Consider the following 20,870-nt stretch of genomic DNA (forward strand, 5'->3'; position numbering starts at 1 on the left):
CCTCCGTGCGCTTCCCACAGCCAGTCCGCCCAGGCGGGGTCCTGGGGGGGGCCACAGGGTCCTGCCCCCCCACTGCGCAGTCAGACGTGACTCTCAGCCAGCCAGGGACACAGAGGTTTATTCGATGACAGGAACAGGGTCTAACACAGAGCTTGTAGGTACCGTGAGCCGGACCCCTCGGCTGGGTCCATTCTGGGGGGCAGGGAGCCAGACCCCCACATCTGCACTTCACTCCTCGTCCCCAGTCAGCCCCAGACTGACACCCCCTCCAGCCCCTCCTCTGCTCAGCTCCTTTCCCGGGCCAGGGGGTCACCTGACCCCTTTGTCTCCAACACCTTCAGCCGGCACCTTGCAGGGGGGAAGGGCCCAGGCCATTACTTGCCAGGTGACAGAGTGTCGGCCCTTTGCTCTGCAACAATCATACCCCCTGATCCCACCACCTAGAGACTTAAGAAATGCATAGGGGAAACTGAGGCACCCACACAGTATTCAGAGGAAACATTAAGAACAGTCCCACTTCATCACAGGGGGGCGCTGGTAGAGTTGGGGGCAGGATGGGGTAACGGGGGGCTGATGGGGGCACTGGTAGAGTTGAGGGGCAGGAGGGGGTAATGGGGCTGATGGCAGGATGGGGGCACTGGTAGAGTTGGGGGGCAGGATGGGGTACTGGGGGGCTGATGGCAGGACGGGGGCACTGGTAGAGTTGGGGGGGGCAGGATGGGGTAACGGGGCTGATGGCAGGATGGGGTAATGGGGGGCTGATGGCAGGACGGGGGCACTGGTAGAGTTGGGGGCAGGATGGGGTAATGGGGCTGATGGCAGGATGGGGTAATGGGGGGCTGATGGCAGGACGGGGGCACTGGTAGAGTTGGGGGCAGGATGGGGTAACAGGGGGCTGATGGGGGCACTGGTAGAGTTGGGGGGCAGGATGGGGTAATGGGCTGATGGCAGGACGGGGGCACTGGTAGAGTTGGGGGGCAGGATGGGGTAGCAGGGGGCTTGGCTACCATGGTGCAGGCCCCTCCTGCCTGCATTGGCAGCTGCCCCTCGCCATCCACCCCCTGCCTGGATCCTGACTCCCCCCCCGCCCCATCCTGACGGAGTCCGTTTCTTTCAGGACATTGTCACCATGCAGCTCTGTGCCAACAAGCTGGACAAGAAGGACTTCTTCGGGAAATCCGACCCCTTCCTCGTTTTCTACCGCAGCAACGAGGACGGCACGTACGTGTGGGGCCGTGCGACGCCCCAGGCTGCATGGGGTGGATGCCCAGCGAGGGGCAGCTCGGGTGGGTCCTACCTGCTAGTGCTTGCCCTCAGCCCCACTTCTCTGGTGCCTCCTCCAGGTTCACGATTTGCCACAAGACAGAAGTAGTGAAAAACACACTCAACCCTGTATGGCAGCCATTCTCCATCCCCGTGCGAGCCTTGTGCAACGGGGACTACGACAGGTCAGGAGCCAGACACGTGTCCGTCCTGTCCTGCCACCGGGGGCTGCAAACACAGAGCCAGAGCGCGGGCAGATCCCAGACACACAAACTCCCGGGCCCAGCAGGGCCCTGAGCTCTCTGGGCCAGTCCAGTGGGGGGCAGGAGGGGCTTGGCCTGGGAGAGGAGGAGGGGATGGTGGAGCAGGGCCCTGTCGGGGGGGGATGGGGGAGTGGGGCCCTGGGAGCAGGGGAGGGGATGGGGGAGCAGAGGAAGGGATGGAGGAACAGGGCCCCGGAAGAGGAGCGGGGGAGGGGATGAGGGAGCAGGGCCCCAGTACAGGAGTGGGGGGCCGGGGGGTGGAGATCAGGGGGTGGGAGCCCAGTGAGGGCAGGGATGGGGGAACAGAGCCCCAGCAGGGGAGTGGGGGAAGGGATGGGGGACTGGGGGAACAGGGCCCCAGCGGAGGAGTGGGGGAGGCATGGGGGAGCGGGGGCCCAGAGGTGGGGATGGGGGAGGGGGAGCAGGGCCCCAGCAGGGGCCTGGGGCTGGGGAGGGGGAAGCATGGGGTGCCAGGCCCCCCGGGGCTCTCCAGGCCCATCCTGGGTGCTCGCTAACCTGCTGCCTGCATTTGTATTTCAGGACGGTGAAGATAGACGTGTACGACTGGGACCGGGATGGAAGGTGGGACCAGGCTGTGAGGAGCATCCCCAGTGCCCCACCCACCTCCGTCCAGCTACTGTCTGGCCTTAGGCCTGGTCCTTGGTCTGCCCTGGCCATAACCCCCTCCTCCTTGCTCTCCCGGGGCTCGCCCTGGGCTGCTGCCCGTGCCCATCCCACTGCTCTCCTGGCCACCCCGTAGCCAGTGGGTCTCCTCAGCCGGCCTCCAAGCTCTGGGGCCCAGGGAGCCAATCCCTGAGTCTGTCCAGAGCCAGTGGGAGCAGCCCTTGGCCTGGCTGGGTTCCTGCCCCTACCCACTGGGCCCTACCTCTCCGCCCTGCTGGGGCTGCCTGCTGGAAGGCTCCTGTGTCTGGGCACCCGGGCTGCCCCTTCTCTCATCCTCCAGCCACCCCATTTCTGCCCTGCCTGTGAGGCAGCAAGGACTAGTGGGCACTGGGCTGGGAGCCAGGACTCCTGGGTTCTCTCCCTGGTTCTGGGAGGGGAGTGGGGGCTGGTGGTTAGAGCAGGGGGGCTGGGAGCCAGGACTCCTGGGTTCTCTCCCCAGCTCTGGGAGGGGAGAGGAGGCTGGTGGTTAGAGCAGGGGGGCTGGGAACCAGGACTCCTGGGTTCTCTCCCTGGTTCTGGGAGGGGAGTGGGGGCTGGTGGTTAGAGCAGGGGGGCTGGAAGCCAGGACTCCTGGGTTCTCTCCCTGGTTCTGGGAGGGGAGTGGGGTTGAGAGGTCAGAGTAGGGGGCTGTCTCACAGCCTCTGCCCATGGTGTGCCAGGTTATAGTGGGCGAGGCCCCCTGTGCCCTCTCCCCCCACCACAGGCTGAGTGAGTATCTGCGCTGCCTACTAACACCTGCCTTGTGCTCGTTCTCTGCCCACAGCCACGATTTCATCGGGGAGTTTGCCACGAGCTACCGGGAGCTTTCCCGCGCTCAGAGCCAGTTCACAGTCTACGAGGTGAGGCCCGCTGCTGCCCAGCTCTCCTGGTTCCCCCCATGCCCAGCTCAGCCCCACTGGGGTTGGGGGCCTGGGCCAGTTCTGGGGCATGGAGTCCCCCCCCATGGGCAGCTCTGGGCTGGCAGCTCTCGCAGGAGCTTCACTCACCTGAAGTTTGCTGCAGGGCTAGAATCCAGGCAAGATTCTGGGCTCGGGAATTTAACTGGCAGCAAAGGGGGGCTGTCCGGAATGGCCGGGGGAAATGGCAGCCCCGGGGGGCTGTCAGAAACAGCCAGCAGGGCTGGCGGTACAAGGCAGCTGGTAGTATGGGGGGATGTCTCAGGAACAGCCTGAGGGGCTGGCAGCAAAGGGGGGCTGTCCGGAATGGCCGGGGGAAATGGCAGCCCCGGGGGGGGCCAGCGGCCGGGGGGGCTGTCAGAAACAGCCAGCAGGGCTGGCGGTACAGGGCAGCTGGTAGTATGGGGGGTGTCTCAGGGACAGCCTGGGGAGCTGGCAGCAAAGGGGGGCTGGCAGGAACGGCCGGGGGGGCCATCAGGAATGGCCACGGAACTGGCAGCCTGGGGGGGCTGGCAGGAATGGCTGGGGGGTGTTGCAGCCCGGGGGGGGGTCTGTCAGCCCGGGGGGGTGGTTCTCAGGAAGGGTGGGAGGGCTGGCGGCCGGGGGGCACTGTCAGGAACGGCCCGGGGTGGTGATATGGGGGTGCTGTCAGGAGCAGCTGGGGGGGCTGGCAGCATGGTGGGTGACTGTCAGTAACTGCCAGTGGGGCTGGCAGCACAGGGGGGCTGGTTCCCCTGGGGGGAGCTGGCAGGAACAGCTGGGGGGCTGGGGGGCTGTGGGGGGGCTGGCAGCATGGTTCCCCGGGGGGGCTGGCAGGAACACCTGGGGGGCTGGTGGTCTGGGGAGGTGCTGGCAGGAACTGTCAATGGGGCTGGCAGCATGGAGGGGATGGTTCCCCAGGATGGGGCTGGCAGGAACACTGGGGGGCTGGCGGCTGGGGGGGGCTGTCAGGAACTGCCAGTGGGACTAGCAGCATGGGGGGGCTGGTTCCCCGGGGGGGCTGGCAGGAACACCTAGGGGGCTGGTGGCTGGGGGAGGGGGTGCTGGCAAGAACTGCCTCGGGTGTGTGTGCTGATGTTGGGGGTCCCTGAACTGTTCCTCTGCTTCCATCAGGTGTTAAATCCAAAGAAGAAATGCAAGAAGAAGAAATACATCAACTCTGGAACGGTGAGTGAAACCTGCCGGAGCCCCTGAGGGAATCCCCCCCCCCAGGCCAGACAGTGCCCCCAGCTCCCTCTTTGCCCCTTGCCCACTGCATGCTGCCCCCTGCCCCATTGGTGACGCACCCCACAACTTCCTCCCTTCAGCTCGGACAACCCCTGTGCCTGTCCTGCAGCCTATGTATGTCCTGGGGGGGGACGGGAGAGGGGTGTCTCCAGCTCTGTCTCTCTGCGGAGTGGGGGAGGGTTTCTTTGGGGGGGTCACTGGGGAGACGGGGTATTTGGGGGTCTCTATGTGGCGGTGCAGAGGTCTGTTGGGGGCTCTGTCCAGGGGGGTGGTCTCTGACATTCTGTTTCCAGTAGCTGTCTCTAGATGTCTCTCTGGGGGCCTGTCTCTGGGGAGAGGGGGGCCCTGTCTCGGAGGGTCTGACTCTGGGCAGAGGGGGTCTTAGGGGTCTGACCCTGGGGGGACTTGTCTTGAGGGGTCTGTCTCTGGGGGGGCCTGTCTGTGGGGGCTGTCTGTGGGGAGGGGGGCCTGTCTCAGGTGGCTTTCTGTAGGGGGGGCTGTCTGTAGGGAGGGGGGGCCTATCCCAGGGGGCTGTCTCGGGGGGCTGTCTGTGGGGAGCGGGGGCCTGTCTCGAGGGGCTGTCTGTGGGGAAGGGGCCTGTCTTGGGGGGCTGTCTGTGGGGGGGCTGTCTCAGGGGGCTGTCTTTGGGGAGGGGGCCTGTCTCAGGAGTCTATCTGTAGGGAGGGGGGGTTTCTCAGGGGTTTGTCTTTGGGGATGGGGGCCTGTCTATGGGGGGGGGCTGTCTAAGGGGGTCTGTCTGTGGGGAAGGGGGGCTGTCTCATGGATCTGTCTGTGGGGATGAGGGGCCTGTCTCAAGGGGCTGTCTGTGGGGAGGGGGCCCTGACTCAGGGGGCTGCCTGTGGGGAGGAGGAACCTCTCTCATGGATCTGTCTGTGGCGAGGGGGCCCTGACTCAGGGGGCTGCCTGTGGGGAGGGGGAACCTCTCTCATGGATCTGTCTGTGGCGAGGGGGCCCTGACTCAGGGGGCTGCCTGTGGGGAGGGGGAACCTCTCTCAGGGGTCTGTCTGTGGGGAGGCATGGCAGTCTCAGGGGTCTGTCTGTGGGGAGGGGGCCGTCTCGGTGGGCTCTGATGTTCTGTCTCCGGCAGGTGACCCTTCTCTCCTTTGCTGTGGAGTCCGAGTTCACCTTTGTGGATTACATCCGAGGCGGGTGAGCGGGTGCCCAGGGATCCCCCCTGCACGCACGCCCCAGGCAACTCTGTTCAAACCTCTGCACTCCTCAGCCCCTTTGGGGTTTGTTCCCCACCCCCTGCATCCCCCATTCAACACGGGCTGCACCCGCCCACCGTGCCCCCACGGCCCTGGCCCAGCCTCCCGCGCGAAGCCCCGAGGGAGTTGTGCACCCGCTGCTGGCAGCCCCTGGCCACTGTGCCGGGAGCGGGGAGCCGGGCCATGGCCTCTGAGGGGCAGGGGACAGCGGGAGGTGGGGAGAGCTGGCAGCGAGCAGGAGAGGGAACCGGTGCCGCTGGTGTTGGGGGGCGGGGGCGCGGGGTCTGCAGGGGCTGGGAAGGGGGGTCTGGAGGGGAGTTTGGGGGAGCAGGTTTGGGGGATGGGAGGGTGGGGGAGGGGTGCTGAGGCAGCATAGTTTGGGGAGGGGAGTGAGGTTGAGGGAAGTGAGTGAGGGGAGCAGGGTTGAGTGGGGTGGGGGGAGAGGAACGGGGTAGAGGGCAATGGGGTTGGGGGAGGGGAGCAGGGTAGGGGAACGAGGTTTGGGGAGGGGAGTGGGGCTGGGGGAACAGGGTGGGGGAAGGGCAACGGAGTTGCAGGGCGCAGGGCTGGGGGAGCCGGGTTGAGGGGAATGGGGCTGGGGGAGCCGGGTTGAGGGGAGTGGGGCTGGGGGAACAGGGTGGGGGAAGGGCAACGGAGTTGAAGGGCGCAGGGCTGGGGGAGCCGGGTTGAGGGGAACGGGGCTGGGGGAGCGGGGCGGGATTGAGGGAAGTGGGGTGGGGAAAGGGCACCGGAGTTGAGGGGAGCAGGGCTGGAGGACCGGGGGGGAAGGGAGTTGGGGGGCTGGGGGAAAGGGAACAGGGTGGGGAGCTGGGAATGCCTCATTGGGGGGCTGGGGGAGCACTCTCTCACTCTCTCCTCCTGCCCCCGCAGGACACAGCTGAATTTCACAGTCGCCATTGATTTCACGGCCTCCAACGGTGAGTGCCATGTGTGGGCTGGGCCCAGCTGCCTCCCACGGGAACCGAGGGACAATTCAGCCCCGGGTGACCCCCGAGCTCCTTTCCCCTTCACCCTCTCACAGCGAGGGCCTGGGGGTCCTGGCTCCAGGGAGCTGCTCTCCAGCCCATTCTCGGCCCCTGCCCCAGTCCCAGCTACCCGCCCCCCAGACTCTGGGGTCCTGCCACAGGGTTCAGGGGGGCAAGGTGATGGGAGTCCTGGGAAGGGGGGAGAGGGGCCTGGAGAGGATATGGGGGCAGGGGGACTCTGGGGGGGTGTCACAGAGTGTGGGGAAGTCAGGGCCCTGCACCCCCCACACTGTGATTTGCAGCCAGCAAGTAAAACAGGTTTATTAGATGACAGGAACATGGTCCAACACAGAGCTTGTAGGTACAGAGAACAGGATCCCCTCAGTCCGGTCCATCTTGGGGGGCAGGGAGCCCAGACCCCGGCCCTGGGTCTCCCTCCGTTTCCCCAGCCAGCTCCAAACTGAAACCCCCTCCAGCCGTCTCACCCAGTCTCACCCCGGCTCCTCCCCCAGCCTTTGTCCGGTTGTCACCTGGACCCAGCCTCCTCCTGGCTCAGGTTTCCCTCAAGTGATCACCCCTGATATCCCAACACCACTGCAGACAGTCCCAGGCTGTGGCTACACTTAGCACTGGCAGCGCTTTGAAGCGCTAAGTGTAGTCAAAGCGCCAGCGCTGGGAGAGAGCTCTCCCAGCGCTGTCCGTACTCCACCTCCCTGTGGGGAATAACGGACAGCGCTGGGAGCCGCGCTCCCAGCGCTGGGGCTTTGACCACACTGGCGCTTTGCAGCGCCGCAATTTGCAGCGCTGGAGAGGGTGTGTTTTCACACCCTGCTGCAGCGCTGCAAATTTGTAAGTGTAGCCAAGCCCCCAGTAAAACTCCCATGCAACATTCCCAGGTCAATCCTCCCCACTCCCTATTCTGTCACCGGGGGCAGGGGCAGGAGGGGCCTGGAGAGGATGGGGGAGGGTGGAGGGAGGAGCCCAGGGTGGATGGGATGTGTGGAGTGGCCAAGGGAGGATGGGATGGTGCAAGGAGCCCGGGGCAGATAGGGCAAGGCGAGAGGCCCCAGGGTAGATGGGGCGGGGTGAGGGGCCCAGGGTGGATGAGGTGGGGGGCAGGGCCAGGGGCCTGGGGCGGGGTGAGGAGCCCAGGTTGGATGGGGCCAGGGGCAGACGGGGCAGGGCCGGGGGCCGGGGAGCACGGCCCAGGCTGAGGCGGGTGCTGCGTGTGCCCGGCAGGGGTCCCGTCGCAGCCCACCTCCCTGCACTACATGAGCCCGTACCAGCTGAGTGCCTACGCCATGGCACTGAAGGCCGTCGGCGAGATCATCCAGGACTACGATAGTGACAAGCTCTTCCCCGCCTACGGTTTTGGTGCCAAGATCCCACCTGACGGCAGCATTTCCCATCAGTTCCCCCTGGTAGGAGGCAGTGCCAGGGCCTCTGCCAGCCCAGGGCTAGGGGCGCCCCTCAGGGCCCCCAGGACCGGGTGGGATGGGAGGTGATGCCCAGCGGTGCTCTTGCCCTGGGTCCTGACTGCTGCTTCCAGCATGCAGGCCGGGCCGGGAGGAGACGGGGCAGCGTGGGGCATTTTGGAATGGGAACCCTGTCCAGGGAACCCCGCCAGGCCTTCACGGTCTGCTCCAGCCCTGGCTGATCCACTGACTGCAGGGCCCTGTGGGGAGAGCCCTCTGGGTGCAGAGCCCTGGAGAGAGCCCAGCCCCATGGCTGCCCCCGGCACGTGCACAGCCAGGGCTTTGCCCCAGCGCTGAGCCCAGCCTGCCCCGGCTTTCTCCCCTGCTAGAACAGCGACGTGGAGAACCCAAGCTGCATGGGGATTGATGGCGTCCTGGAGTCCTACTTCCAGAGCCTGCGCACGGTGCAGCTGTACGGGCCCACCAACTTCGCCCCTGTCATCAACCAGGTGGCCCGGTGAGTGGGGCAGAGGCTGCACCATGGGCACACTGGGAGGGTGCCCTCCTGTGCCCCAGAGCCCTGCAGCCTGGCGCTGGCTGCGGGGGAGGGGTCCGGCTCAGAGCTCGGGGCCCGGCGCTGGCTGGGGGGGGGCGGCTCCGGCTCAGAGCTCGGGGCCCGGCGCTGGCTGCGGGGGGGGCTGTGGCTCAGAGCTCGGGGCCCGGCGCTGGCTGCGGGGGGGCGGCTCCGGCTCAGAGCTCGGGGCCCGGCGCTGGCTGTGGGGGGGCGGCTCTGGCTCAGAGCTCGGGGCCCGGCGCTGGCTGCGGGGGGGGGCTGTGGCTCAGAGCTTGGGGCCTGGCGCTGGCTGCGAGGGGGCGGCTCCAGCTCAGGGCCCAGCACTGGCTGCGAGGGGGTGGCTCCGGCTCGGGGCCCAGCGGTGGCTGCGAGGGGCCAGCTCCAGCTCAGAGCTCGGGGCCCGGCGCTGGCTGTGGGGGGGGGCTGTGGCTCAGAGCTCGGAGCCTGGCGCTGGCTGCGGGGGGGGATGGCTCCGGCTCGGGGCCCGGCACTGGCTGCAAGGGGGTGGCTCCGGCTCGGGGCCCGGCGCTGGCTGCGGGGGGGCGGCTCTGGCTCAGAGCTCGGGGCCTGGCGCTGGCTGCGAGGGGGCGGCTCCAGCTCGGGGCCCGGCACTGGCTGCAAGGGGGTGGCTCCGGCTCAGGGCCCGGCGCTGGCTGTGGGGGGGGCTCCGGCTCAGAGCTCGGGGCCTGGCGCTGGCTGCGAGGGGGCGGCTCCGGCTCAGAGCCCGGCGCTGGCTGCGGGGGGGGTGGCTCCGGCTCGGGGCCCAGTGGTGGCTGCGAGGGGCCAGCTCCAGCTCAGAGCTCGGGGCCCGGCGCTGGCTGGGGGGGGGGGCTGTGGCTCAGAGCTCGGAGCCTGGCGCTGGCTGCGGGGGGGGATGGCTCCGGCTCGGGGCCCGGCACTGGCTGCACGGGGCGGGCTCCGGCTCGGGGCCCGGCGCTGGCAGCGGGGGGGCGGCTCGGGCTCAGCGCTCGGGGCCTGGCGCTGGCTGCGAGGAGGCGGCTCCCGCTCGGGGCCCGGCACTGGCTGCAAGGGGGTGGCTCCGGCTCAGGGCCCAGCGCTGGCTGTGGGGGGGGCTCCGGCTCAGAGCTCGGGGCCTGGCGCTGGCTGCGAGGGGGCGGCTCGGGCTCAGAGCCCGGCGCTGGCTGCGGGGGGGGTGGCTCCGGCTCGGGGCCCAGCGGTGGCTGCGAGGGGCCAGCTCCAGCTCAGAGCTCGGGGCCCGGCGCTGCCGTGGGGGGGGGGGCTGTGGCTCAGAGCTCGGGGCCCGGCGCTAGCTGTGGGGGGGGCTGTGGCTCAGAGCTTGGGGCCTGGCGCTGGCTGCGAGGGGGCGGCTCCGGTTCAGAGCCCGGCGCTGGCTGCGAGGGGGCGGCTCCGGCTCGGGGCCCAGCGCTGGCTGCGGGGGGGACGGCTCCGGCTCAGAGCTCGGGGCCCGGCGCTGGCTGCGGGGGGGGGCTGTGGCTCAGAGCTCGGGGCCCGGCGCTAGCTGCGGGGGGGGGCTGTGGCTCAGAGCTCGGGGCCTGGCGCTGGCTGCGAGGGGGCGGCTCCGGCTCAGAGCCCGGCGCTGGCTGCGAGGGGGCGGCTCCGGCTCGGGGCCCAGCGCTGGCTGCGGGGGGGGGCTGTGGCTCAGAGCTCGGGGCCCGGCGCTGGCTGCGGGGGGGGGGGCTGTGGCTCAGAGCTCGGGGCCCGGCGCTGGCTGCGGGGGGGCGGCTCCGGCTCGGGGTCCGGCACTGGCTGCGGGGGTGGGGGGTGGGGCGGCTCCGGCTCAGAGCTCGGGGCTAGGCCAGGAAGCAGCAGGCATGGCCAGATTTGAGAGCTGAGCTCCAGGGCTGGGCTGAGCAGGTGTCTGAGGAGCTGTGGGCTCTGTGGGGCTGGGGCTGGGCACCCTGAGTGGCAGCCAGGCGGCACAGCTCCCAGCATGGCCCCAAGGAGCCACGCCTGGCTGGCGGAGAGAGGGGGAAGTTCTATCAAACCGCCCTGTGACCAGGGCCCCATGGGGGGCAGAGTGGGGCTGGTACGAGTCCCCTGCCCTCTGCATTGTGCCCTAGCTTGGCTGCCCAGGTGACGGACGGATCGCAGTACTACGTCTTGCTCATCGTCACCGACGGCGTCATCTCTGACATGATGCAGACCAAGGAGGCCATTGTCAACGTGAGTGGGGTGGGCGGGGGCAGGCGCGGGGGCACTCCCGGCGGGGGGGGGGGGGCGGCAGCCCTGTCCCACTGCAGGCAAGGGAACCCTCCTAGGGGAGCTGGGCTGGAGCCAGACTCAGCGCCTCCCACTGGCCTGGGTCTCCCAAACTCAGCGCTATCCAGGGTGGCAGAGACTCGCTCATGTGAGGCTAGTCTGGCCTGGCCCCCCATCACCCGGCCCTGAGACGGTATTCCCTCCCCAGGTGGGTCCTGGCTGCTATCCCCATCCTCCCCCGGCCGTCCCTTGCACGCTATTCCCCCTTCCCCCCCACGTGCTGTTCCCCCCCCCAGCCGTCCTCTGCGTGCTGTCCCCAATCTTCCGCTCGCTGCCCCTGCGCGCTGTTCCCTCCCCCCGGCCGTCCCCTGCACGCCGTTCCCCCCCAGCCATCCCCTGCGCGCCGTCCCCCCCTCGCCCAGCCAGCCCCTGCGCGCCGTCCCCCCCTCGCCCAGCCAGCCCCTGCGCGCCGTCCCCCTCGCCCAGCCAGCCCCTGCGCGCCGCCCCCCCCTCGCCCAGCCAGCCCCTGCGCGCCGCCCCCCCCTCGCCCAGCCAGCCCCTGCGCGCTGTTCCCTCCCCCCGGCCGTCCCCTGCACGCCGTTCCCCCCCCCCAGCCAGCCCCTGCGCGCCGTCCCCCCCCTCGTCCAGCCATCCCCTGCGCGCCGTCCCCCCCTCGCTCAGCCAGCCCCAGCGCGCCGCCCCCCCCTCGCCCAGCCAGCCCCTGCGCGCCGTCCCCCCCTCGCCCAGCCAGCCCCTGCGCGCCGTTCCCCCCTCGCCCAGCCAGCCCCTGCGCGCCGTCCCCCCCTCGCCCAGCCAGCCCCTGCGCGCTATCACCCCCTAGCCATCCCCTGCGCGCCGTCCCCCCTCGCCCAGCCAGCCCCTGCGCGCCGTCCCCCCCCTCGCCCAGCCAGCCCCTGCGCGCCGTCCCCCCCTCGCCCAGCCAGCCCCTGCGCGCCGTTCCCCCCTCGCCCAGCCATCCCCTGCGCGCCGTCCCCCCCTCGCCCAGCCAGCCCCTGCGCGCCGTCCCCCCCCCTCGCCCAGCCATCCCCTGCGCGCTATCACCCCCTCGCCATCCCCTGCGCGCCCTCGCCCCCTCGCCCACCCATCCCCAGGCCGGCCGCCCCCCCCTCGCCCAGCCATCCCCTGCGCGCCGTCCCCCCCTCGCCCAGCCATCCCCTGCGCGCCGTCCCCCCCTCGCCCAGCCAGCCCCTGCGCGCCGTCCCCCCCTCGCCCAGCCAGCCCCAGCGCGCCGTCCCCCCCTGCCCAGCCAGCCCCTGCGCGCCGTCCCCCCCTCGCCCAGCCAGCCCCTGCGCGCCGTCCCCCCCCTCGCCCAGCCAGCCCCTGCGCGCCGCCCCCCCCCCTCGCCCAGCCAGCCCCTGCCCGCCGTCCCCCCCCCGCCAGCCCCGGCGCGCCGTCCCCCCCACGCCCCGCCAGCCCCTGCGCGCCGTCCCCCCTCGCCCAGCCAGCCCCTGCGCGCCGCCCCCCCCTCGCCCCGCCACCCCCTGCGCGCGGCCCCCCCTCGCCCAGCCAGCCCCTGCGCGCCGCCCCCCCCTCGCCCAGCCAGCCCCTGCGCGCCGTCCCCCCCTCGCCCAGCCAGCCCCTGCGCGCCGTTCCCCCCCCTCGCCCAGCCAGCCCCTGCGCGCCGTCCCCCCCCCTCGCCCAGCCAGCCCCTGCGCGCCGTCCCCCCCCTCGCCCAGCCAGCCCCTGCGCGCCGTCCCCCCCCTCGCCCAGCCAGCCCCTGCGCGCCGTCCCCCCCTCGCCCAGCCAGCCCCTGCGCGCCGTCCCCCCCCCCGCCCAGCCAGCCCCTGCGCGCCGTCCCCCCCTCGCCCAGCCAGCCCCTGCGCGCCGCCCCCCCCTCGCCCAGCCAGCACCTGCGCGCCGTCCCCCCCTCGCCCAGCCAGCCCCAGCGCGCCGTCCCCCCCTCGCCCAGCCAGCCCCTGCGCGCCGTCCCCCCCTCGCCCAGCCAGCCCCTGCGCGCCGCCCCCCCCCCTCGCCCAGCCAGCCCCAGCGCGCCGTCCCCCCCTCGCCCAGCCCGCCCATGCTCGCCGTCCCCCCCTCGCCCAGCCAGCCCCTGCGCGCCGTCCCCCCCTCGCCCAGCCATCCCCTGCGCGCAGTCCCCCCTCGCCCAGTCAGCCCCTGCGCGCCGTCCCCCCCTCGCCCAGCCAGCCCCTGCGCGCCGTTCCCCCCTCGCCCAGCCAGCCCCTGCGCGCTATCACCCCCTAGCCATCCCCTGCGCGCCGTCCCCCCCTCGCGCAGCCAGCCCCTGCGCGCCGTGCCCCCCACGCCCAGCCAGCCCCTGCGCGCCGTCCCCCCCTCGCCCAGCCATCCCCTGCGGGCAGTCCCCCCTCGCCCAGCCAGCCCCTGCGCGCCGCCCCCCCCTCGCCCAGCCAGCCCCTGCGCGCCGCCCCCCCGCCCAGCCAGCCCCTGCGCGCCGTCCCCCCCTCGCCCAGCCAGCCCCTGCGCGCCGTCCCCCCCTCGCCCAGCCAGCCCCTGCGCGCCGCCCCCCCCTCGCCCAGCCAGCCCCTGCGCGCCGTCCCCCCCTCGCCCAGCCAGCCCCCGCGCGCCGGCCCCCCCCGCGCCCAGCCAGCCCCTGCGCGCTATCACCCCCTAGCCGTCCCCTGCGCGCTATCACCCCCAAGCTAGCCCCTGCGCGCCGTCCCCCGCCTCGCCCAGCCAGCCCCTGCGCGGCGTCCCCCGCCTCGCCCAGCCAGCCCCTGCGCGCCGCCCCCCCCTCGCCCAGCCAGCCCCTGCGCGCCGTCCCCCCCGCCCAGCCATCCCCTGCCCGCCGTCCCCCCCTCGCCCCGCCAGCCCCAGCGCGCCGCCCCCCCGCCCAGCCAGCCCCTGCGCGCCGCCCCCCTCTCGCCCAGCCATCCCCTGCGCGCCGTCCCCCCCTCGCCCAGCCAGCCCCTGCGCGCCATCCCCCCCTCGCCCAGCCATCCCCTGCGCGCCGCCCCCCCCTCGCCCAGCCAGCCCCTGCGCGCCGTCCCCCCCTTGCCCAGCCAGCCCCTGCGCGCCGCCCCCCCCGCCCAGCCAGCCCCTGCGCGCTGCCCTCACCTTGCTGGCTCCTGTGGATCATTCCCCCGCCCCGCAGTTGGCCCCTGTGTGCTATTCCCTCCCCCTTGCCCGGTCAGCCCCAGCCGTCTCCTGGGCGCTTTTCCCTCACCTCACTCAGCCCGTGTGCTATCCCCCCCTCGCCCAGCCAGCTCTGGGGTGAAGCTACTGCCCCAGCTCAGGGCCAGGCTGACTGGGCCTGAGGGCTCCATTCCCTGGGCAGCAAGGCCCTGGAACGCAGGGATACTGGCTGGGATGCCCGCGCCCCAGCTGTGCCACCTGAGTCCTGTGGCAGCGCTGGGAGCAGCAGCAGGCTCCAGGCTGGCGAGGTGGCAGGCCCCAGGCTGGCAGTAACTCTCCCCCTTGCTCTGCAGGCCTCTGCTCTGCCCATGTCCATCATCATCGTGGGAGTGGGCCCGGCCGAGTTTGATGGTAAGTTGGGTGCCCAGGTGCATTGTGGATGTGCAGGGCTGAGCATGTGGCACTAGCTATGGCTTGAGGCCACTCACAGGCTGCTTGCAGAGGTCTCTCTGCTGGGGGCAGGGAGGTTGGAGTCCCAGGGCGCGGGGGGGGGGGGGCGTTATGTCTCTCCTGCGAGGTCAGGAAAAGCAGGCAGCAGGGCCAGATGCACAGTGCACCCAGGGAGGAGACAGGCAGCACCCCCACATCACAGCTCTGGGTCAGCCCAGCCCAGCCTCATGGGGACAGGGGGGCAGGAGGGAGGCATGAGAGGCTGGTGGCAGCTTGTCAATGGTGACTGGCGTTCCCATCCCCAGCCATGGAAGAACTGGATGGAGATGATGTGCGGGTCTCCTCCAGGGGGCGCTATGCAGAGCGGGACATTGTGCAGGTAACTCATGCCCAGCCCCAGCACGGCGGGGTGGAGGGGGACCGGGCTGGGGAAGGACCTCGGGGCCCCCAGACACGCATGCAGCCCCCCTCCCCTGACCCCCACACGGTGCCCTTGGGCTGCAATGGGCCAGGAGGGCAGCACCTGCTGTGCTCTCTCCCCCTCAAGCCAGAGTGTGATGGTGCTTACCTGAGAACTGGCCCAGGGCCGAGAGCGGAGCTCCCGCTCCCGCTCCCTAGGCCAATCCCCTGGCTGGTCCCGGCGGGAGCCCTGCAGTGCCCTGTCCCCTGGGGGCACTCGGGGCCAGCTCTGCCCCCGCCCCCGCCGGCTGCTGCGGGGTGCTCGGGGGCCCAGCACTGCCCCCCCGGTGGCTGCAGCGCGGTGCTCTGGGGCCCAGCACTGCCGCCCCCCCTCGGTGGCTGCAGCGTGGTGCTCTGGGGCCCAGCACTGCCCCCACGGTGGCTGCAGCGCGGTGCTCCGGGGCCCAGCACTGCCCCCCCCCCTCGGTGGCTGCAGCGCGGTGCTCCGGGGCCCAGCACTGCCCCCTCCCCTCGGTGGCTGCAGCGCGGTGCTCCGGGGCCCAGCACTGCCCCCCCCCTCGGTGGCTGCAGCGCGGTGCTCCGGGGCCCAGCACTGCCCCCCCGGTGGCTGCAGCGCGGTGCTCTGGGGCCCAGCACTGCCCCCCCGGTGGCTGCAGCGTGGTGCTCTGGGGCCCAGCACTGCCCCCCCTCGGTGGCTGCAGCGCAATGCTCCGGGGCCCAGCACTGCCCCCCCGGTGGCTGCAGCGTGGTGCTCCGGGGCCCAGCACTGCCCTTCCGGTGGCTGCAGCGTGGTGCTCCGGGGCCCAGCACTGCCCCAGCGGTGGCTGCAGCGTGGTGCTCCGGGGCCCAGCACTGCCCCATCGGTGGCTGCAGCGTGGTGCTCCGGGGCCCAGCACTGCCCCCACGGTGGCTGCAGCGTGGTGCTCCGGGGCCCAGCACTGCCCCCGCTCGGTGGCTGCAGCGTGGTGCTCCGGGGCCCAGCACTGCCCCCCCTCGGTGGCTGCAGCGTGGTGCTCCGGGGCCCAGCACTGCCCCCTCGTTGGCTGCAGCGTGGTGCTCCGGGGCCCAGCACTGCCCCCTCGTTGGCTGCAGCGTGGTGCTCCGGGGCCCAGCACGGCCCCCTCGGTGGCTGCAGCGTGGTGCTCCGGGGCCCAGCACCGCCCCCTCGGTGGCTGCAGCGTGGTGCTCCGGGGCCCAGCACTGTCCCCACGGTGGCTGCAGCGCGGTGCTCCGGGGCCCAGCACTGCCCCCCCACGGTGGCTGCAGCGCGGTGCTCCGGGGCCCAGCACTGCCCCCCTCAGTGGCTGCAGCGTGGTGCTCCGGGGCCCAGCACTGCCCCCCCGGTGGCTGCAGCGCGGCGCTCCGGGGCCCAGCACTGCCCCCCCTCGGTGGCTGCAGCGTGGCGCTCCGGGGCCCAGCACTGCCCCCCCTCGGTGGCTGCAGCGCGGTGCTCTGGGGCCCAGCACTGCCCCCACGGTGGCTGCAGCGCGGTGCTCCGGGGCCCAGCACTGCCCCCCTCGGTGGCTGCAGCGCGGCGCTCCGGGGCCCAGCACTGCCTGTCTCGTGTTGCAGTTCGTGCCATTCCGGGATTACGTGGATCGCTCCGGGAACCAGGTGCTGAGCATGGCGCGCCTGGCCAAGGACGTGCTGGCCGAGATCCCGGAGCAGCTGCTCTCCTACATGAAGAGTCACGACATCAAGCCCCGCCCTACTGACCCACAGTAGCTCCTCCTCTGTGCAGCCCAAGCCAATCAGACACTGCTGCTCCTGCCAGGCCTGAGACCGCATCCCCCAGCACGCACCCGCCTGAGCCGAGCTGGTTGTCGCCCCCTGGATGCAGCCCTGGAGGCTGGCTCAGCCCGCAGGGCTGCTGGCACTGTGCCTCTGTCGGGGGGAGGGCAGCTGCTGGCCTGAGCTCCCTTCCCTGCCAGCTGCAGGCAGCCCAGGGGCCTGGGAGCAGGGCAGGGTCAGAGGTGTTCAGCAGTGTCTCGTCAGGCCCCCCCCACTGGCCCAATAAGGGGGTGCGGAGCCCTGCCCTGTCCAGATCCTGCCAATAAAGCTTTGTAGGTGCCCTGGTGCCTGTGTCGTGCTGGGGCTCGGGGCAGCGCCTTGGCTCAGGCCTCGCAGGCTCGTTCTCCTGCCAGCCCCCCCACTGCTCCCTGCTGACACGGCAGCGCTCTGGGCTGGCATGCAGGGCTTCCTCCTGGGTCCTTGCCCAGGCCGCGGCAGTGTTCCCAGCAGAGCCAGGCCTGGGTCTGGGCCTGAGATGGCAGCAGGGTGTGGGAGCCACACGCACCCGGGCCCAGTGCCATACTGCATGGAGCTGCGGCCAGGGGCTGCTGTTTCTTGGGCACCTGCTGATCATGGGCAATGGGCTCCGTGCTGCATGGCTCGGCCAGTGCTGCCTCCCTCTGAACCTGACTGGGGCTCTCACCCACCATCTCCCCTGGGAACCGTGGGCGAGGGCATGGGGCCACTGGGCCACCAGCTCCTTTGTGCTGAGTGCTCGCCCAGGAAATCCCTGCCTCCATGGTTGCCAGGGACTGGCTGCATTGAGCCCCAGATCCCCCGTGCTCTTCAGTCTGAGCTGGGCAGATGGATGAGCTGGGGGCAGGGCTAATGGGGCCTCAGGCACATCCCAGGGCGTGAGCCCAGGATTCATGAGCACACCCTAGCCGAGGCCATTTCTTCAGACTGACCCTGCAGCTCTTGGGGGTGGGCATCAGTCTCTGCTCCGATAAATCAGGGCAACTCGCCCAGCCTCAGCTGGGCTCTGTGGGACCTGCTGGGGAGCCCAGGTCTGTTCAGGGCAGGTCGCTGCAGGCAGCTACAGAGCTGGCCTGCCTCCCTGCTCTGGATGGGCCAAGCAGCTGCCGCATCCCCACACACACTTTAGTATGAACGCTCCCGGGTGACAGGCTGGGCATGCTGAGGTGGTGCGGTGGGGGGCGGGGAAGGGCCAGGACACAGTACCACAGCTGCCCTGTGGGAGGGGGAGGGGGAGGGGGAGGGGGCTCTGTGCTGGGCTGTTGTGTGCTGTCATGCCACGAGGCATTATAGGGCTGGCACAGCCTACAGCTAAGGAAGCAGTTAGCAGTAAAGGGCTTTAGTGATCTACCCACAGCACATCAGTGCAGGCTGCATCCTAGCCAGTCCCTGGTCACCAGGCACACGTCTGCCAACCAAGAGCAATGTCCCTTGCGTTAACTTCTCTCTAAACGAGCATTGATGGCCGTTCACCAGTATGGGCACGTGTGGCCAAAGCACCCCTGCACGCCCAGCAAGCTGTTAGCTGTGCCGCAGCCCTGAGTATGGAGCCCTCGCAGTCACCCCCCAACTGGAAAGATCATGGCCAGTCCTGGGACACACAGAGCCTGCATCACTTAAAACAGGCAGTGGCAGCAGCCCCTCCAGATATCACTGCTCGATGGCAGGTGGGCAGCACCCAGAACCATCTGCCGTCACAGACCCCGCGGGCCCAACGGCTCCCCGCAGGAAGCACTGATCCCCTGGGTGGGTGCTGGCACTGCAGCATGGAGGGAGCTGCTCTGGGCCCCCCAACTCACCTTTGCACTAGGCATCGCACAGATGTAGACACACTCCAGAGTCCAGGAACGGGCCTGTTCTTGCTCGGCCCCCCACAGTCATCGGAGGCGGAGGTGCTGACTTTAGGGTCTCCAATGCGGCTTTACTCCTGCGTGCCCCACAGCCATGGGGGCTGGGGGGGGATTCTATCATAAATGAAGCATGCGGTTAGTAGGCGTGGCTCTCTGCTAAGCCTTGAAAGCATTTTATATTATGGTTATGCCTGTGATCGGGGCCCCACTGTGCCGGGTTCTGCACAGCCCCTAGCCTCCCCTCCCTCCAACAGAGCTCAGCCGTCATTGTGCCAGGTGCTGCACACACCCACTGTGCATGCCAGCCCCTCCCCCGCCCAGCAGAGATCAGGCCCCCACTCCACCGGAAAGCATCACCACATGAACATTGATAGTCAAGCTCGGCGTGTAAATAGACAAGGGTGGGAGGGGCAGGGACTTGCCCAAGGCCACCCAGCAGCACAGTCAGGAACCTCAGTGGAGGGCTTCATCCACTGGGCACCGCTGCCTCTTGCACTCAGTTCCTGGAGGGTTTGAGTTTTGGGGGGCACTCGGTGTGGAAACACGTGCACTAGGACTGGATAATTCCATGCTCCCTGGTTTGAGAGGAGTAATTAACCCTTGGAACAACTTCCCTGCGGGCCTGGTGGATGCCATGTCCCGCAGGGTTTAAACCAGGCGTGGCTGTTTTCTAACAGCTCTGCTCTAGGGGTTATGGAGGGGGGCAGGACACTGGCCTGGGTTACACAGGGCTCAGACGAGGTGAGCACCAGGGACCTTCCCGCCTTGGAATCTATGAAGAACAGGGTCAGGCAGGTGTCACATGGGGCATTTCCTGTCCCCAGCCCAGGCACCTGTCCCACCGCAGAGCAACCAGGCAAAGCGACTGGTGGGGAGGAGCACACAGGTTCCCTGGCAACAGCACCACCTACCGGCCCCGCACAGGGCAGGCGCTGCTCCCGCTGGCCTCCACCCGCCTCGGCGCACTTCAGCAGACACCTACCTGCAAAGGGGCCCCAAAACGCCCCTTCCATCCCTCCCTCCCAATGCCCCCCTGCCCATCCCCCCTGTGTCCCTCTGCCCATCCCCCACAGCCCTTCCTCCCCATCCCCGTGTCCCCCTGCCCATCCTCCACAGCCCTCCCTGCCCATCCCCCTGTGTCCCCCTCCCATCCCCCACAGCCCGCCCTCCCCATCCCTGTGTCCCCCTGCCCCTCCCCCACAGCCCTCCCTGCCCATCCCCCCTGCGTCCCCCTCCCATCCCCCACAGCCCACCCTCCCCATCCCTGTGTCCCCCTTCTCATCCCCCACAGCCCTCCCTCCCCATCCCGGTGTGTTGCTCTGCCCATCCCCCACAGCCCTCCCTCCCCATCCCCCCTGCGTCCCCCTCCCATCCCCCACAGCCCGTGCTCCCCATCCCCCGGTGTCCCCCGTCCCGTCCTCCACAGCCCTCCCTCCCCATCCCTGTGTCCCCCTTCTCATCCCCCACAGCCCTCCCTCCCCATCCCGGTGTGTTGCTCTGCCCATCCCCCAGAGCCCTCGCTCCACATCCCTGTGTCCCCCTGCCCATCCGCCCTGCGTCCCCCTCCCATCCCCCACAGCCCGCCCTCCCCATCCCCCCTGCGTCCCCCTTCTCATCCCCCACAGCCCTCCCTCCTCCCATCCCCGTGTCCCCCTGCCCATCCCCCCTGAGTCCCCCTGCCCATCCCCCACAGCCCTCCCTCCCCCATCCCCCCTCCCATCCCCCACAGCCCTCCCTCCCCATCCCCGTGTCCCCCTCCCATCCCCCACAGCCCTCCCTCCCCATCCCCGTGTCCCCCTGCCCATCCCCCACAGCCCTCCCTCCCCATCCCTGTGTCCCCCTCCCATCCCCCACAGCCCTCCCTCCCCATCCCCGTGTCCCCCTGCCCATCCCCCACAGCCCTCCCTCCCCATCCCCGTGTCCCCCTCCCATCCCCCACAGCCCTCCCTCCCCATCCCCGTGTCCCCCTCCCATCCTCCCCCCTCCTCCCTCCAGATTCGCGTGTCGACGTGAGCAGTCCCCACATCCCTGCTTCCCCTTCCCCCAGCCCATCCCCCACAGCCCTCCCCCCCCATCCCCCCTCCCATCCCCCACAGCCCTCCCTCCCCATCCCCGTTTCCCCCTCCCATCCCCCACAGCCCTCCCTCCCCATCCCCCTGCGTCCCCCTTCTCATCCCCCACAGCCCTCCCTCCCCCCCCCATCCCCGTGTACCCCTGCGTCCCCCTCCCATCCCCCACAGCCCTCCCTCCCCATCCCCGTTTCCCCCTCCCATCCCCCACAGCCCTCCCTCCCCCGCCCCGTGCCCCCCTCCCATCCCCCCCAGTCGGCCCTCCCCCTCCCCCTGCGTGCCCCCTGTCCTCCCCCTCAGCCCTCCCGCCCCCATCCCCGTGTACCCCTGCGTCCCCCTCCCATCCCCCACAGCCCTCCCTCCCCATCCCCGTTTCCCCCTCCCATCCCCCACAGCCCTCCCTCACCATCCCCGTGTCCCCCTCCCATCCCCCACAGCCCTCCCTCCCCCTCCCCCTCCCATCCCCCACAGCCCTCCCTCCCCATCCCCCTCCCATCCCCCACAGCCCTCCCTCCCCATCCCCC

General features: G+C 70.6%; 1 protein-coding gene and 1 long non-coding RNA gene across 4 annotated transcripts in view; one reads left to right on the forward strand and one right to left on the reverse strand.

Annotated features, from left to right (window-relative positions):
• Nucleotides 1-16,730, forward strand: part of CPNE9 (copine family member 9) — a 37,223-nt gene extending 20,493 nt beyond the window's left edge. For 2 of the 3 annotated variants that reach the window (XM_045023013.1, XM_045023014.1), the window contains 13 exons: nt 1,118-1,221; nt 1,344-1,448; nt 2,067-2,108; nt 2,974-3,049; nt 4,220-4,273; nt 5,442-5,503; nt 6,454-6,500; nt 7,788-7,969; nt 8,353-8,480; nt 10,580-10,682; nt 14,144-14,201; nt 14,546-14,619; nt 16,233-16,730. In XM_045023013.1, coding sequence (XP_044878948.1) covers nt 1,118-1,221; nt 1,344-1,448; nt 2,067-2,108; nt 2,974-3,049; nt 4,220-4,273; nt 5,442-5,503; nt 6,454-6,500; nt 7,788-7,969; nt 8,353-8,480; nt 10,580-10,682; nt 14,144-14,201; nt 14,546-14,619; nt 16,233-16,385 — 1,188 coding nt within the window. In that variant the 3' untranslated portion in view covers nt 16,386-16,730. Of the gene's footprint in view, nt 1-1,117; nt 1,222-1,262; nt 1,287-1,343; nt 1,449-2,066; nt 2,109-2,973; nt 3,050-4,219; nt 4,274-5,441; nt 5,504-6,453; nt 6,501-7,787; nt 7,970-8,352; nt 8,481-10,579; nt 10,683-14,143; nt 14,202-14,545; nt 14,620-16,232 lie in introns of those variants that run through there. The other variant, XM_045023015.1, reaches the window with a different exon arrangement.
• On the reverse strand, nt 16,164-19,349 carry LOC123373835. Its single transcript, XR_006580879.1, has 3 exons — nt 19,189-19,349; nt 18,227-18,391; nt 16,164-16,336 (listed from the first exon to the last, which is right to left on the reverse strand). It is a non-coding gene; the product is annotated as an uncharacterized LOC123373835 (long non-coding RNA).
• Nucleotides 19,350-20,870: the final 1,521 nt, after the last annotated feature.

This window comes from Mauremys mutica, chromosome 7 (genome assembly GCF_020497125.1).
Source record: "Mauremys mutica isolate MM-2020 ecotype Southern chromosome 7, ASM2049712v1, whole genome shotgun sequence".
Classification (NCBI taxonomy): Eukaryota; Metazoa; Chordata; order Testudines; family Geoemydidae; genus Mauremys; species Mauremys mutica.